This window comes from Panulirus ornatus, chromosome 32, assembly GCF_036320965.1.
Source record: "Panulirus ornatus isolate Po-2019 chromosome 32, ASM3632096v1, whole genome shotgun sequence".
Taxonomy (NCBI): Eukaryota; Metazoa; Arthropoda; class Malacostraca; order Decapoda; family Palinuridae; genus Panulirus; species Panulirus ornatus.
This window is the reverse complement of record NC_092255.1, coordinates 19,936,272-19,952,939: the sequence shown is the minus strand read 5'-3', so window position 1 is coordinate 19,952,939 and position 16,668 is coordinate 19,936,272. Positions and strand designations below refer to the sequence as shown.

At 39.1% G+C, this 16,668-nt stretch overlaps 2 protein-coding genes across 11 annotated transcripts in view; one reads left to right on the top strand and one right to left on the bottom strand.

The window, feature by feature from the left end:
* LOC139759134 (uncharacterized) overlaps positions 1–16,668 on the top strand; it is a 73,574-nt gene that overhangs the window by 52,718 nt on the left and 4,188 nt on the right. The gene's annotated exons all lie outside the window — the stretch shown is intronic.
* Positions 2,829–13,803, bottom strand: LOC139759135 (uncharacterized). Of its 8 annotated transcripts, none has more exons than XM_071681125.1 (5): positions 13,702–13,803; positions 10,452–10,767; positions 3,790–3,981; positions 3,410–3,640; positions 2,829–3,161 (listed from the first exon to the last, which is right to left on the bottom strand). In XM_071681125.1, exons 2-5 carry the CDS (start codon positions 10,650–10,652, stop codon positions 2,979–2,981), a joined length of 807 nt encoding a protein of 268 aa, XP_071537226.1. In that variant the 5' UTR covers positions 10,653–10,767; positions 13,702–13,803; the 3' UTR covers positions 2,829–2,978. The 8 variants fall into 8 exon arrangements, with proteins under 8 accessions (XP_071537226.1, XP_071537221.1, XP_071537224.1 ...); XM_071681120.1 differs by having other exon boundaries at positions 10,452–10,727; positions 13,702–13,783; XM_071681123.1 differs by having other exon boundaries at positions 13,598–13,736.

Genomic DNA, 16,668 nt, shown 5'->3' with positions numbered 1-16,668 from the left:
ATCTCTTGAACTGTCTCTACTATCATACAGCTTTTTAAATTTTCAGGTACAGTCAGCATTTTTCAGTTTTGTCACATAGCGTCAACACTCACCCTGATAATGTAAAATTACTTATATCTTTTTTTAAAAAGTTTTATTGTTAGTTTCTTGTTTTGACTTCTAGTTACTATATCTGTTTATCATGTGAAGATCTCATCGTTGGCATTTTCAGACCAGTGAAGTGGTTAAGAAACATGAAGGTTTTAATCAAGTTACCCCATACTCTTCACATAGATGATTGGCAAATTTAGGCTTTCTGTCCTGTCACTATAGATTAGTCATCTAGATTCTGGTACCATCTTTGTAGCCCTCCACAGGATCTTCTCTATCAGTTCTTTAAGCTTCTTTAAGTGCAGGGATCTGAATCTAGAAGCATTTCAATTTTAGCATAATATTCACTCTTACTTCTTTTCTGAACATTTCCTTATCCTTTTGATTAAGTGTAATTATGATACTTTCTAGCAGACAGTTTACCTCCTTTGCACTCCTTTCTGAGGTAGATTTCTTGCAGCAGGTTAAGTATAATTTCAACTCCCAAGTCACTCTCGCATACAGCTTCCTACTTTTTATTTTATATCCTGCTAGAAAATATTTATATTGAGGCACTCTTTCTCTCTGTCCCATTTTCATTGCTTTGATTTTATTGGGTTGAATTTCATATACCCTGAATCAGACCAGCTTGAGTTTTTCGAAGATGCTTTGTAAGTTGATGTGATACCAATCATTTTTTACTCTCTTTGCATCATCCACAAACATGTTCAGGTACGAGTCCAGTCATTTAGCCAAGTCATTTCCCTGCTGCATATATTCGTAGAAAAGTCAGTTTTTTCGAAGACTTTTTTTCTTTCGTTTTTTAGATAACAAGAAGAGGGTTGATTTTTTCATTAGTATTATTTTCATGGGGTTGAAATCCATGCATGAAGGAGGGAAAAGCTCTCATCTTAAGACATGAAAATACATGCCAGTTAGCACTGATAAGCTATGCCATGCTCACAGTAAACTAAACTACTAATCTTATGCTAACTTCCTAAGCCAGTTACCTGTAAGCTGCACCAGAGGTACTCGAAGCTCCTTAGCTGAGTTAGTCTATTGTCCTTGGATGCAGTGATGCCAAAACTGCACTTGGTCTACATATTCCTCCATGAATCTACAAATAAAGATTTACCTCTGTGATAAAGTTAATTGTATTAACATCCGTTACTTTCATCTCTGTGTCTGACTGATTATGGTAGTATATCACCTCATCACAGAGTTGTGAGGTCAGAAGATTTCCTGTTAGACTTGGTAATACTGTTGGTGGCATTTCTGTTGTTGTGATGACATCCCATCTGTGGATTCACAGCTGACATTTTCTCAAGCAACTCAGTGATTCATAATGTGGACCATAGTACCTGAGGATGTTACTAGATTGGATGTATTGTGACAGGACATACCCACCCAAGCTGGTCACTCAAAGTAACTTGTGTTAACACAAGTGACAGTGAAAAAAAAATCAATGAAAAAAAAATCATAGCAAAGTGCTATGACTAGGATGATTCATAGTACTTTAATTCTCAGATGTTGTTTTGTTATCGTTCTCAAACTAGGGTCAACTTACAAACAAAATATATGAAAAGTTATGGAGATTTTGATAAAAAATTAAGGGCCATCTTACTCATGGGAGAACATTATCTTGGAAAGCAAAAATGGGTATGTTTGAAGGAATAGTGGTTCCAACAATGTTATATGGTTGCAAGGCATGGGCTATAGGTAGAGTTGTGCGGAGGAGGGTGGATGTGCTGGAAATGAGATGTTTGAGGACAATATGTGGTGTGAGGTGGTTTGATTGAGTAAGTAATGAAAGGGTAAGAGAGATATGTGGTAATAAAAAGAGTGTGGTTGAGAGAGCAGAAGAGGGTGTTTTGAAATGGTTTGGTCACATGGAGAGAATGAGGGAGGAAAGATTGACAAAGAGGATATATGTGTCTCAGAGATGGAGGGAATGAGGAGAAGTGGGAGACGAAATTGGAGGTGGAAAGATGAAGTGAAAAGGATTTTGATTGATCGGCGCCTGAACATGCAAGAGGGTGAAAGGCATGCAAGGAATAGAGTGAATTGGAACAATGTGGTATACCGTGTTGGCATGCTGTCAGTGGATTGAACCTGGGCATGTGAAGCATCTGGGGTAAACCATGGAAAGTTTTGTGGGGCCTGGATGTGGAAAGGGAGCTGTGGTTTCGGTGCATTATACATGACAGCTAGAGACTAAATGTGAATGAATGTGGCCTTTGTTTTCTTTTCCTAGCGCTACATCGTGCACATGCGGGGGGAGGGGGTTGTCATTTCGTGGGTGGCGACGGGAATGAATAAGGGCAGACTATGAATTATGTACATGTGTATATATGTATATGTCTGTGTGTGTTTATATATATATATATATATATATATATATATATATATATATATATATATATAGGGAAGGGAGCGGGGGGCTGGAAATCCTCCCCTCGTTTTTTTTTTTTTTTTTTTTTTTTTTTTTTTCCAAAAGAAGGAACAGAGAAGGGGGTCATGTGAGGATATTCCCTCAAAGGCCCAGTCCTCTGTTCTTAACGCTACCTCGCTATCGCGGGAAATGGCGAATAGTATGAAAGAAAAAAGTATGTGTTCAGGTGTATAGGTATGTGTATGTGCGTGTGTGGACGTGTGTGTATATACATGTGTATGTGTGTGGGTTGGGCCATTCTTTCGTCTGTTTCCTTACGCTACCTTGCTAATGCGGGAGCCAGCAACAAAGTATAATAAAAAATAAATATTTATATTTATTTATTGTATATTATAAATATATATATAGAATTATCTTGCTACATTAGCTTCAAGATGTAATTTCTTTAATCTAATGATTACACAGGAATATTAGATTAACTACTTGATGAAGATGTTACTATGATAATAGACTGAGGTCAATTTGGGGTGCATTTTCCAGTGTAGGCAGGACCATGGAAGTGTAGTTTTGTTATGATTTGTGTGGGCTGTGGTCCCCTGAAGATGCACCTGTGCTGCACCGGGCATGAACACAAGTAGTAACTTGCCAGCGTATCAGCACGGATATAGCCACATTCATCCCCTGTATTGCACCTTGGCAGCTGAAATAGTGATTTATACATTACTTTATGATGGTCTGTTATATCAGCACGGATATAGCCACATTCATCCCCTGTATTGCACCTTGGCAGCTGAATTAGTGGTTTATACATTATGATGGTCTGTTAGAATGTATGATGATATTGTTCCTTATCACTAATTTGTTCATTTCTATGATTTCATGAAAAGAATATCAAGCTTGCCATCTTACAATTTAACAATACTGACAGTACATCAAAAATTTACTAACCTGATCACATGTGTAAGAATAGATTGTTTCCTTTGGAGAAGGAATTTGAGTATCTGCTAATGTCCATGAATTAGGCCATGGACAGCGGCACATTATAGTGGTGTGTGTGTCAATACCTTCCCACGTGGTACTACTGGGGAAGGGTTGGCTCTGCCTTTCCACATAATGTACCTTTAGGGCTATCTCTCCTTCTCTACACTTTGCTGACTTCTCCATTACTTTACCACAGAACTGAAAATTTTCATACTTTTATCAGAAAAGAATTTGAATGAATTACTGTATAAGACTTTTATCAGATTATTTCCCTGCTTATATCATTTTGATATAGACAAAGTTTCACATTTGTAACTGTGTATATTTATAGAATAGAATCATAATACCTTAAGCTGTGCTCTGTTTGAAACATGTTGGGACAGAGTATCATTAAGACCAGTAAAGTGTAATGGACACTCGAAGCGGTCAGAGCAGCGGCAGAGTCGTTCAGTAATGGGGGTTAGCCAAAACCGACTGTGTGCCAAGTTGCATGCTTCCTCAGATGATGCACATTCTGGCAGGTCACGCTCACTACGCCGCTGGATGTATAAGGAGGAAGAATGATTAATTAATGTGCTGTAGTATTAATTTGCATGCAATAATTCACATAGTATGTTATGTTGGTGTAATATGAATTTTATGTCATTAAATTTTCTTCACAGTGATGTTATTTGCACAGTAATATTTACTCTTTTGGTAACGTCTTCCAGTGCTTACTTAATTTGTATTCCTGTAATATTATGCAGTTTCAAAGTCACTGCCATCTCAAAAATATTTATATTTGACTCCTAGTTTCCACTAGTCCACCTTGAGTCCCCCAATAAGGATCTTTTGGTAGTCTTTAAATTTTGAATGTAGTAGTACTCTTAGATGTAGAGTTGTGTTTCACCCTTGTTTTTTTCACACTTCATTGCTGTTTCCCACGTTAGCGAGGTAGCAACGGGAACAGACAAAGAAAGGCCCCATCCACTCACATCCATTCTCTAGCTGTCATGTGTAATGCACCGAAACCACAGCTCCCTGTCCACAACCAGGTCCCACAGAACTTCCTTTAGTTTACCCTGGATGCTTCAGTAGATACTGTTAGGATAGAGCAGTGTTTAACCCTTGATGTAAAAACAAATTCACTGTTGTTTCATACATCATGTTTTTCTTCTTTGGATATTAAAGATTGGAAAGTACGGATTGACATCAAAAGAAATTATGGAAGTAGAGTAATAAAGTTAAAAGCTAACATCTAATGTATTATGTCATCCTAAATGTAGGGTGTTAGTTCTTTGCAGAAAAAGATTAACCATACTTTACGAGTGAAGCTTGTTGAACTCATATTACAGTACATAAGCAGTTAATGTTTGCACCAACAAACTAGCCCTTATGTTGAGCCAGGGAAAATATAAGATATATATTATTCATTTATTTATTTATATTAATTTTGCTTCGTCGCTGTCTCCCGCGTTTGCGAGGTAGCGCAAGGAAACAGACGAAAGAAATGGCCCAACCCATCCCCATACACATTTATATACATACACGTCCACACACGCAAATATACATACCCATACATCTCAATGTACACATATATAAACACACACAGACACATACATATATACACATGCACACAATTCACACTGCCTTTATTCATTCCCATCGCCACCTCGCCACACATGGAATAACATCCCCCTCCCCCCTCATGTGTTCGAGTAAATATATATTTATTTATTTATTATTTATTTATTTTGCTTTGTCGCTGTCTCCCGCGTTTGCGAGGTAGCGCAAGGAAACAGACGAAAGAAATGGCACAACCCACCCCCATACACAATGTGCACACACACACGCCCACACACGCAAATATACATACCTATACATCTCAATGTACGCATATATATACACACACAGACACATACATATATACCCATGCACACAATTCACACTGCCTGCCCTTATTCATTCCCATCGCCACCTCGCCACACATGGAATACCATCCCCCTCCCCCCTCTTGTGTGCGAGGTAGCACTAGGAAAAGACAACAAAGGCCCCATTCGTTCACACTCAGTCTCCAGCTGTCACGCAATAATGCCTGAAACCACAGCTCCCTTTCCACATCCAGGCCCCACACAACTTTCCATGGTTTACCCCAGACGCTTCACATGCCCTGATTCAATCCACTGACAGCACGTCAACCCCGGTATACCACATCGATCCAATTCACTCTATCCCTTGCCCACCTTTCACCCTCCTGCATGTTCAGGCCCCGATCACTCAAAATCTTTTTCACTCCATCTTTCCACCTCCAATTTGGTCTCCCACTTCTCCTCGTTCCCTCCACCTCCGACACATATATCCTCTTGGTCAATCTTTCCTCACTCATTCTCTCCATGTGCCCAAACCATTTCAAAACACCCTCTTCTGCTCTCTCAACCACGCTCTTTTTATTTCCACACATCTCTCTTACCCTTACGTTACTTACTCGATCAAACCACCTCACACCACACATTGTCCTCAAACATCTCATTTCCAGCACATCCATCCTCCTGCGCACAACTCTATCCATAGCCCACGCCTCGCAACCATACAACATTGTTGGAACCACTATTCCTTCAAACATACTCATTTTTGCTTTCCGAGATAATGTTCTCGACGTCCAAACATTCTTCAAGGCTCCCAGGATTTTCGCCCCCTCCCCCACCGTATGATTCACTTCCGCTTCCATGGATCCATCCGCTGCCAGATCCACTCCCAGATATCTAAAACACTTTACTTCCTCCAGTTTTTCTCCATTCAAACTTACCTCCCAATTGACTTGATCCTCAACCCTACTGTACCTAATAACCTTGCTCTTATTCACATTTACTCTTAACTTTCTTCTTTCACACACTTTACCAAACTTAGTCACCAGCTTCTGCAGTTTCTCACATGAATCAGCCACCAGCACTGTATCATCAGCGAACAACAACTGACTCACTTCCCAAGCTCTCTCATCCACAACAGACTTCATACTTGCCCCTCTTTCCAAAACTCTTGCATTCACCTCCCTAACAACTCCATCCATAAACAAATTAAACACCATGGAGACATCACACACCCCTGCCGCAAACCTACATTCACTGAGAACCACTCACTTTCCTCTCTTCCTACACGTACACATGCCTTACATCCTCGATAAAAACTTTTCACTGCTTCTAACAACTTGCCTCCCACACCATATATTCTTAATACCTTCCACAGAGCATCTCTATCAACTCTATCATATGCCTTCTCCAGATCCATAAATTTAAAAAAAAAAAAAAAAAAATCAGCTGGTGGCTGATTCATGTGAGAAACTGCAGAAGATGCTACATACAAATCCATTTGCTTTTCTAAGTATTTCTCACATACATTCTTCAAAGCAAACATATATATATATATATATACATAAATGCCCATACATGCACATATGCACATATACATACACATGTACATTTTCGTACTTGCTCTACATAGATATATAGATAGATAGATGTTGCTAGACATGGCTTGCTTGTGGTTATGCTTTAAGTTTGTATCATTGGAGTTCAATCTTGTCAAAGAACTTTTCACTCCAAAGGAGTCCATTCCCTGCTTCTGACTAGTGGAGCCTAGTAGGGGCAGGGGTACTGGAGGTGTATAATTATAAAGTAGTAGTACCGTATACATCCACATCCTCACACTAAAGATACTTAATACCATCCTCCTCAACTGTGAAAAAGATTGTTTAGTGAGTTTCATAGCTGTCTACCAGCCAGGGCCACATGTAAAGGCTTCACCTCTAAAATGTTCAAGCTCTACAGTGGTGTTATCCAATGAACAGTTCTTTCTCCCATCCTCTTCTTTCTCTTTCTACATTGCCTTCCATCATCTGCACACCATAGTGAAAAATTTTTTTTGTATGCAATTGCCTTTACCGTCTCTTAACAACACTATGAGACAGCACAAGTAACAATTGACATGCATCACTGCATCACATAATTGAAGCAGTGGTTCACTTGGAACAGAAAGTCAGCATCTCCAGAAAAATCTTCATTCATCCATATAACTAGGGATGTACTTGGATAGTAGAATTTTTAAGTTACAATATCTGCTATCAGTCTGGAAAGCTGAAAATTTATTTTTTTTTAACAGTGTTTTTGTGAAGATGGAATAAACAAAAAGGAAAATAAAAGCCAGTAACACATCGTACATTTATTATGAAATATTTTTACTTAATCATTGAATAGTTTTGAGCAAGAATTTTTTACCCCTCCTTGCTTGATATTAGTGATAATCAAACTTTTATTTTATGACTAAATGGTGCATTATTTAAGAGGTTACTTAGCTTATTCAATAAATAGCATTAACATAGAAACATCTGACTGATGAAACTTCTTTTCATTGTGGTGAATAAAAAGAAGATTCTCTCCTCTTTGGAGTAGCAGTGTGCTCCTTCAGTCTTCAGAAATGTTGCTTTACTTCAATTACATCTTCCTTTAGAGCACTGAAGGAGACGGCATTCCTAGTAACTTGCGATCAAGTCCTTGAAGAAGTTTAAAGATGGCTGCATTATTTGTTTCCTGTGCCCACTGACAGGGCATTACAAGGAATTAAGCTCATGAGCCAAAATGGAAAACATCACAATGGGAAATTAATGAAATTTGAAGTAAAGAAACAACAGGAAGGTTTTGAATTTCTCTGCTTTGCTTCATTTATCATCCTTTATATGAGATAAAATGAAACACACCTTTAGTTCCTAATTTATGGCGTACCATGACATAATTTAATCTTGAACAATTTCCCTTTCAAGTCACTTTGTCAACATCTCTTATTTGTAGGTAATGCTATCCAGTGAAAAATACACTTTTTAAGGTTTTAGTTGGGCTGAAAAAGAAATTATGAAACATTCTTATTACCAGCCAGAAAAGCTGCCCCCCAAAATAGGGAAAATGAAATGTACCCAAAGGAAAATGAAAAGGAACCTTATATTTTAGGGAAATAATGAATTTTTGTAATGACTAAAGTCTGTAGTATGTATCCCATTAAGATATTCGTGTTACATCATGACAGAAAATAGCATTATCTGAAAATCCATTTAAGACAGTAATTAGAAGAGGAAAATGATTTAAGCATGTTTAACCTGGAAAATTCACAGCTTCCTGTTCTTCAACTTACGGGTATCAGAATAGGCAGTGTAACCAAATTTTAAAAGAAAATGTGCTTGCTTTTGAGTATTTTATTGAAAGAACAGAAAGTTGCAAAAAAGAAAATTCCTTGTAATCTTTCATTTTTTCAAATAACTATATTTTTCTTAGGGAACCGAAGATAACACATTCTACATCTTTATTTCTTTGGTAAAGAAAGTAGTAATTCATTTTCATGGAAATTTATAAGGTACTTTAGTAGCTTCAGAGAAGAAAAACGAATTAACATTAGTATGTTTTTTATTTGAGTGTCCCTCTGAATATTGCTCAAAGTTATGATTTGATCACACGTTTTGTGTAAAGAAACAGCTAAATATACCAACTGGCTGGATTATATAGATCAGATATTAAGGTTGCTAGATGTCTGATCCAGGAAATATGGTATGTGGCTAGATAGTGAAATTCTATATATGTTGCACCCTTACTTTTAACCTTCCTCCAAACACTTCTGTAGCTAGTCACACTCAGTTAACAAAACTCTGACTATACTGTGCATCACATACCTCACATAAGTAACATTCTTTTCCTACACCACTGAGAATTGTTTTGAAATGAGAGAGTTCAGGGATGTACTGTGGAGAAAACATAAAAGAAGCTGTGTCCAATCAGCATATGAAAGATACAGGAGAGCAAGAAATGAATACTGCTGAGTAAGGAGAGAAGTGCAGAGAGGTTTTGAAAATACTAAGGTGGAAAAAGCAGAAGACAATCCTAAACTTTTCATTTGATCATCATGAACAAACTCTCTCTCATATAGCTGCTCATCAGGCTAAAGGACTTGGAGGGATTATTATTGAGTATGAAAATAAAATATTTAAGTTGATTTGTAACTTCAAAAGGTTAGGGGACAGTATGCAACTGCATTACTAAGGGAGGGCGGGATGAAGTCCTGGAATGTATAGTTAGATGAAAAGAATTTGACCCTCATTGAACCAGGGCATTTGAAGTGTCTGGGGGTAAACCATGGAAAGTTCTGTGGGGCCTGGATGTGGAAAGGGAGCTGTGGTTTCGGTGCATTATTACATGACAGCTAGAGACTGAGTGTGAACGAATGTGGCCTTTGTTGTCTTTTCCTAAGGCAACCTCGCACACTTGAGGGGGGAGGGGGTTGTTATTTCATGTGTGGCGAGGTGGCGATGGGAATGAATAAAGGCAGACAGTATGAATTATGTACATGTGTATATATGTATATGTCTGTTTGTGTGTATATATATGTATACGTTGAGATATATGGGTATGTATATTTGCGTGTGTGGACGTGCATGTATATACATGTGTATGTGGGTGGGTTGGGCCATTCTTTCGTCTGTTTCCTTGTGCTACCTCGCTAACGCGGGAGACAGCGACAAAGCAAAATAAAATAATATGATATATATATATATATATATATATATATATATATATATATATATATATATATATATATATATATATATGCACGCTTTTCACCCTCCTGTATGTCCAGGCCCTGATCACTCAAAATCTTTTTCACACCATCCTTCCACCTCCAATTTGGTCTCCCACTTCTCATTCCCTCCACCTCTGACACATATATCCTCTTTGTCAATCTTTCCTCACTCATATATATCCTAACCAGAGCCAGATACACATTTTATCAATGATTTTACCACCAAAAAATTACTTGTAGTTTGAATTTGCTTGGGTAGTTGTGTAATCACGTGCATTTAGATTTTAGACTTAAATTTAGGGATGCAAAGATACCCACAAATTTTGTTTCATCATAGTGATTATTAAAGGATTCAGTATTCAAGATCCACATTCATAATATTTATTAAATGACAAGGAGAGTGAAGATGAATTACCCCATTGCCATAGACGACATAGGTGTTTTTGTAGAGCAGTGATAGGTGTTCAAGTAGGTTGCTTATGCTTGAGTCATCCTCAGTCTGGCCTGTGGTACTTGGTGTTGCATTTGCTTCTGTTGTCGTCACTAACATCAAAACCATTGTTAGCAGCATTCCTGCTGCTGAAGCTGTTGTCATCACACTCACAGTCGCCACCATATTGCCTGTGACAGATCTTTCAGGGAGGATCGATGAGTGGGGAGTCACCTTTCTTGGGTGAATTTTTGCACCACGCTGTAAGCAAGCACAACAGTCTTCATTTAGTCATATGATCCTGCAGAATGAAAGAGGCACATGTTTAATGGTACTTCCTTTGCGTAAGTTTGCTTGATACTGCAGCATTGTGGTACCTGTTTGTATGTGTACCTTGTTTCTCATTTCCTAATATTTTTTCTCCTTTTCCACCTTGTTTTCACCTTCCTTCGAAATTTTAATTCTTTTATCAACATTTTTATATCTCATCCTTACACCTCATCCTCTTTATCAGTCCTAACTTCCTTATCTTTCATACTCCTCTTTGTAAATCCACTTTTGTGAGTTTCATTTGCAAATCCTAACTTTTCTACCTATATATCAACCGATCATCCCACACCCACTGTTTAGCCTCTCAGCCCTTCTCAAACTTTCAGTCTCATCTCTCATCCACTAAACCCAGCAAATCTACCTTTTAACTGTCTCAATCTCTCTCAACCATACACCTCAACCTTAAGACCCACATGTCATCTTTTTCTTCAGGTCTTCTCTTCATTCATTCTTACTCTCACCCTTTAATCTAATCAACTTATCGTTCATCCCCCTCTCACGTTTCTTCTTCATGCCTTCCCTATTTTCTTTCTTCCAGTCCTTGGATACTTTTTTTTTTGGTGGGAGTGATTTCATGTATTGTGCTGTGGTAACAAGTATTTGTCACTTGTTCCGTCCATGAACAGAAAATCATGCATTTCGATGTAAATGGCATGGACATTTCCTCTTTCTCCAAAGTTTAAACTTTGGAGGAATTAGAAAAGAAATCATCATCTAGATTTCTCTCATCAGTGAAGCTTAGTGTGTTCTCTTAGGTTCACCTTCAACCATAATAAGCTGAAAGATGTATGGTTTTATCAGTGGTATCGATCAAAGCTGGTGGCTTTGCTGAGCCTTATTACATTCTAGGGAAGCTATTTCTGTGTTTGCACGGGGTAGGGTATGTGGTAGTTCGCTAGAAAGTTGGTCTTACTGGTCAAGTTTGTGGAACTGACAAGATTATATGAAGGACTTTTTTGGTGTAAGGAAAAGGGGAGGAGATGTAGTGATGTAAGAGAATCATAGTATACCCACTTCTGGAGGCGATGTAAAAGTAACTTAGGACAACCTGTGTAAAACCTCTGTGCAGTTAGACTGGAACTTCAGTTGAGGAAATAAATTTCAGGAAGTAGAGCCTGGCTTTGTGTATTTCAGCAGCTTTGAGAAATCTTTTTTAAATTGCTGAAATGTTATGATTAGGTGAAAAGATAATTTGTTCCGAAATTTGTGGTATTTAACACTACCACCATATTATTTTTTTGCTATAACACATAAATTGTGGAATTTGCTTAGATATTTAGTAGTTGAAAGTAATTGGTAAAAAAAATACTAGTAAATATACTAAAAAAACAAGTGATTGAAGAATTCCAAGAGTGCCTGGATATCCATTTGTGTATTACTAAATTAGGAGGTCGGTTTCACGCTTGTCGGGTTATTTCAGTGTGTGTTTTGCCGGCGTCATATTTGTGTGGGACCTGTGAGTAGAGGTTACAGAAGTGTGAAGGAGGGTTGAGCTATTTATTTATTGTGGGATGTTAGATGTAGAGTGGTTTGGGTGGAAGGGAACTTAAGTGTTGTTGCATATAGAATTGGGTGCCGAGCATTTTGAGGTGGGTCTGTATTGGGACCCTCTTTGTTAAGGTGTTGAGTATTTGTGATAGCTAGGCAGCCTGTGATTGTTGTGAGCGCGCTATTTTGTTATTGTGTGCAGTGTCAGTAGTATATTTGCTTTTTGAGAGGATGGGAGACCAGGCAGGTGAGACATCGTTTAAAGTGGAGTGGGTGAATGGTTAGTAGATATTTAGGTATTCTTGTCCAAATCTAGTGCTTGTTAGTGTTCCGAGGGCATTTAGTTTCTATTGTCGCTTTTGTGTATATGTCTTTTGAGCAGGGCGCGGATGTCATGTATGTATTTGGTATGTATCATGTACGGGTTCTCTTTACTGGATGATGTGTTGAGACTGCAAGAGTTGGAAGTTTTAGTGGCCACACCCAGCATATTGAAATTACGTGTATCGGGGGCAATGTACGGTTGGCAACAGTGGAGTTAACTCGCATCTTCGTTGTTTTGTGCGAGGCGTTTTTCTGGTGAGGGGCGGCGGCGGCGGCCGTGTGGTGCGTGCCAGGTCTGCCCCCCGTCTCGCCCTCACTTGGCTCGCCAACTGCTTCTCTCTCACCCCGCCCTCCGCCTCATCACTACACACTTACCATCCTTGCCCCCAACACACCCACCACAAGACCGGAGTCATTAATTAATTATCGCTTTCTTGGTTTTCGAAACCTCACACACTTCCCACGGTAACTTTTAACATTCCTTAAAAAATCCGGACTTGCGGACACAATTCATCTTTTAGTACATCTTTTTTTTTTTTTCCAGATTGCACACATCACAAACTTTTGTTGAACCAAACTAGTAAATTCCGTTCACCGAGTCCCCGAACCGTTTGAGACACCTTGTACTTCCTGTTGGTGCGGCCGGGGTTTGTATTGAGACTGGTGGAGAGAAGCCTCAAACACCGGGACAGACATTAAATGCGTTGTTTGCTCTAGAACTCAAGTATATCACACGTTAGTCACCATATGTATTACACGGGATAATGTTCTTGTCACTCGTTTTCTCCCCAGCACTGGCATCATCATCACACATCCACCCTTTCACGCGCCTCCCTCCCCAACCTCTTACACTTCCTGATTCCCCCAAAGATTTCCTGTATCACTGGAGGTAAAGCACACTTTTCCTTGGAGTAGTTTTCCTTCGTGGTGGTGTATAGATTATTGATGATGATACAGAAACTGTAGAGTACACCGGATTTTACACATACAGTAGAACAGGATAGGATTGGGGAGCGCTGCAAAGAGCCTATCCAGTTGAGTAGTGTTCCTCCCTGGCTCTGGCCGTCACCTGAGCCAAGCCAACACGCCGCACCTCACTACACGGTGCTGCTCGTATCCGCCTGTGACTGCGTGACACAAGTCTCCCCATCTGTGCACGACGGGAAGGCTGGCTGGCGAACCCAGACTATTCTGCTACTGACTATCTTTCACGACTAGGTTGGTCCCTTTGCATTCTCCTTTTGTATTATCGGAGGATGAGCGGTATAATTTCGTACTGTACAAGGGGTCGGACGGTATTTATCGGACTGGATATGAGGACGAGTGGTATTTATGGTACTAGATTAAGAGTACGAGCTGTAATAATTGCTCTGGACTAGGGGACGCGCTGCTTGTGTTTGTCATAGCAGACGATGGGCGGGATGTCTGTCGTAGTGGACAAGGGAGCGGGCATACATATGATTTCTGAAGGAATAAAAGTGTATGCTATCCTAACGATCACATAGTGTAAAAAATGTCATAGATTACGTTTTGGGGACAGCTTTTTGAGACTGGCAATATTGAAAAATGTTGAAATTAGAATTGGCAAGAACTTGTTACATAACTTCAGAAAGAATTAGGTATATCAAACGTTCAAAAGTAGAGTACATGTAGTCAGTTGCAATATTGAATGAACGTAGTTTTAATGAGTTGTAGAACTGAATCCAAAACCATCGTTCTCTAACTTAATTTTGAACCCCTTGGCTGAATACGACGCAATGTGGTTTAAACAAGTCTGTCATTTTGAGGGCTGGAAATGTTTCTTTTGATTACTCCGTAGTCCTAGAGAGAATTAGTAGAATGAAGTAATTGAGCATCATCCCTACTAATAAATCTGCTCGCCGAATCAACGCTTTTTGAGTTTTTAAGAAGTACTCGTTACTTGTCTTAATATCCGAACACTAGAATGTAAACGCACTTGCTTCTTAAGCCGGTTACATGTTTATCCATTACTAATAACGAAGAAGTCGTGGATTTCCCTTTATATAAGTGTTTTAAGAGTGTGATAATGGTGCCTTATTTCTGTTCGCAGGAGAGAAACTCGAAAACAATTTGTATGTCTTGCAGAAGTATGTAACTTTACAGAACCAGCTAATACAACAGGTAGGGCAAGGAAACGAGTGTGAATAGGCTGTTGTAATGCATTTACCATCATAATCAAGTGTGTCAAGTGAACGTGTATGTTAAAGGTAAAAAAAAAAAAATCACGACTAGTACATGGTTTCTTTGCTCGATGAAGGCTAACTTCTTGGTAATATCGCTCTATCATCGTGGCATTGTCAGTCTCAGGAAGTGCAAGTGTTTGAGCGCTGATATAAACACAAAAGCAGTCTTGGATTATGGGAAAAAGTTACATCTTTGAATACGTCTAAACGAAACCTTAAAAGATATTAAGGCACTAAAGTGAATTACAAGTTGCCCAAGTTATCTCAGAATTCTTTACACTTTTCCTATGAAGCAGATGAACTGCTGCTCAATTGAAAAAAAGGTAATGTAATATATAAACCCTGCCATATGTATTGTAAAGGATAGGCCATTTAGATCTAATATCCTTTGAAAACTCGCAATACCTTGACTACTGTTTATGCGAGGTGAATGGTTTGCAAGTTATTAGTTTAGCAGCTGGTCCTATAATAAAAGTTGAATCGAATTATCCTTTGTGACGGTCATTGCACGTTGGTCTGTGTGAATGTAGGTTGAATTTTATACATGTTGCAGATAGTCTTAACCGCAATGCTAGTTTTGGTTATCACCGAGACCAGACCTTTGAGCACGATTTTGGTAATAACTATTTGCGTGTAAAGTTAAAAAAGAAGTTTATGTGGAGTGCTGACCTTGGGGAATAACGAAGGTTCTGCTCTGTTCTTCGGGCACAATGATACCCCGATATCTTATGGCACGATATTAGAGTAGAAAGAGTTTAAAGGACTAAATGGGTTTGGGATGGGACAAGTGTATAGGAAATGGAGAGAAGGAAGGTTCGCCATGTTGTGCCTCCCCAACTCTCGCTGACGTATGCCAAGTGCACTCTGCCTCTCTCACCTACGCCCTTGCACTCGGGAGTGGTTTTAAATAGCCCAGAGAGTGGACTTTCTTGGTTGGAGGTTTGCTCTTGTTTTATGCGTAGGTTCGTTGAGAACCACATGTGCAGCGTTTTCACGTGAAAAGTAGCTTTTCGTAGTCATTCTTAGGTTTGTTGAATTATTGTGGTTGGCCTGCTTGAGTATTTCAGGCGGCTCGCTTTATAGATTTGGAAGCAGTATTGGTAAACTGCTTCGTAAATAGAGCCAACAATAATACAAAGTAGGCCGTGGAAGGTAACAACCCTTAACTTGTGGATGATTCTTAGATTTGCGGTCAAAGGCGAGGCTTTGTGATTCTGTCTACACTCTCAAGGAAGTTACACTGTTAAGGAAGTGCAAGGAACACAGTTTAAACCTTTGCATAAACGTATCTATTTGCATGAATTCATTTTGATATGTTTAGAAGAACATTTAGGAATATTCTGGCCTTCGATCTCTTGAAGAACCTTTTTTGTAAAAAAAAAATAGAAAAATCTGTTTCTCTTAAACGCAAATTATAAGAAGTAACGGTTGTTCCTATGTGTATTGTGTGTGTGTGTGTGTTCGCCAGGGTAGTGGTGCTAGACGGGAGTTTGAATGTGATGAGTTGTTTGGCAGGGGAATGGCGGCGAGGAATGCGGGCGAGAGAGTGGCCAGGAAGGGAACATGTACAGCGCGCGCGGTCCATGTCCCCCTTAGTTTGTAATGGGGGAATCGATCTTAAGGCTTATGATGGGACACTTCTGTCTTGGTGGCTCATGTTTTGGAGTAGGTGTGTTTAGGGATGAGAACATGCCGTCTTTAACATTAAGATTTAAGGGATAACGTTATTCCCTAACTTGCTTTTCATGTAATATTCATTCATTTTGATCAGTGAACACAGACGTTTTTCTTCATTGAACAAGTGCTTTGTGTGTAAAGTGAAAAGTAAGGAGTTTTATTACTTCACTAGCGTATTA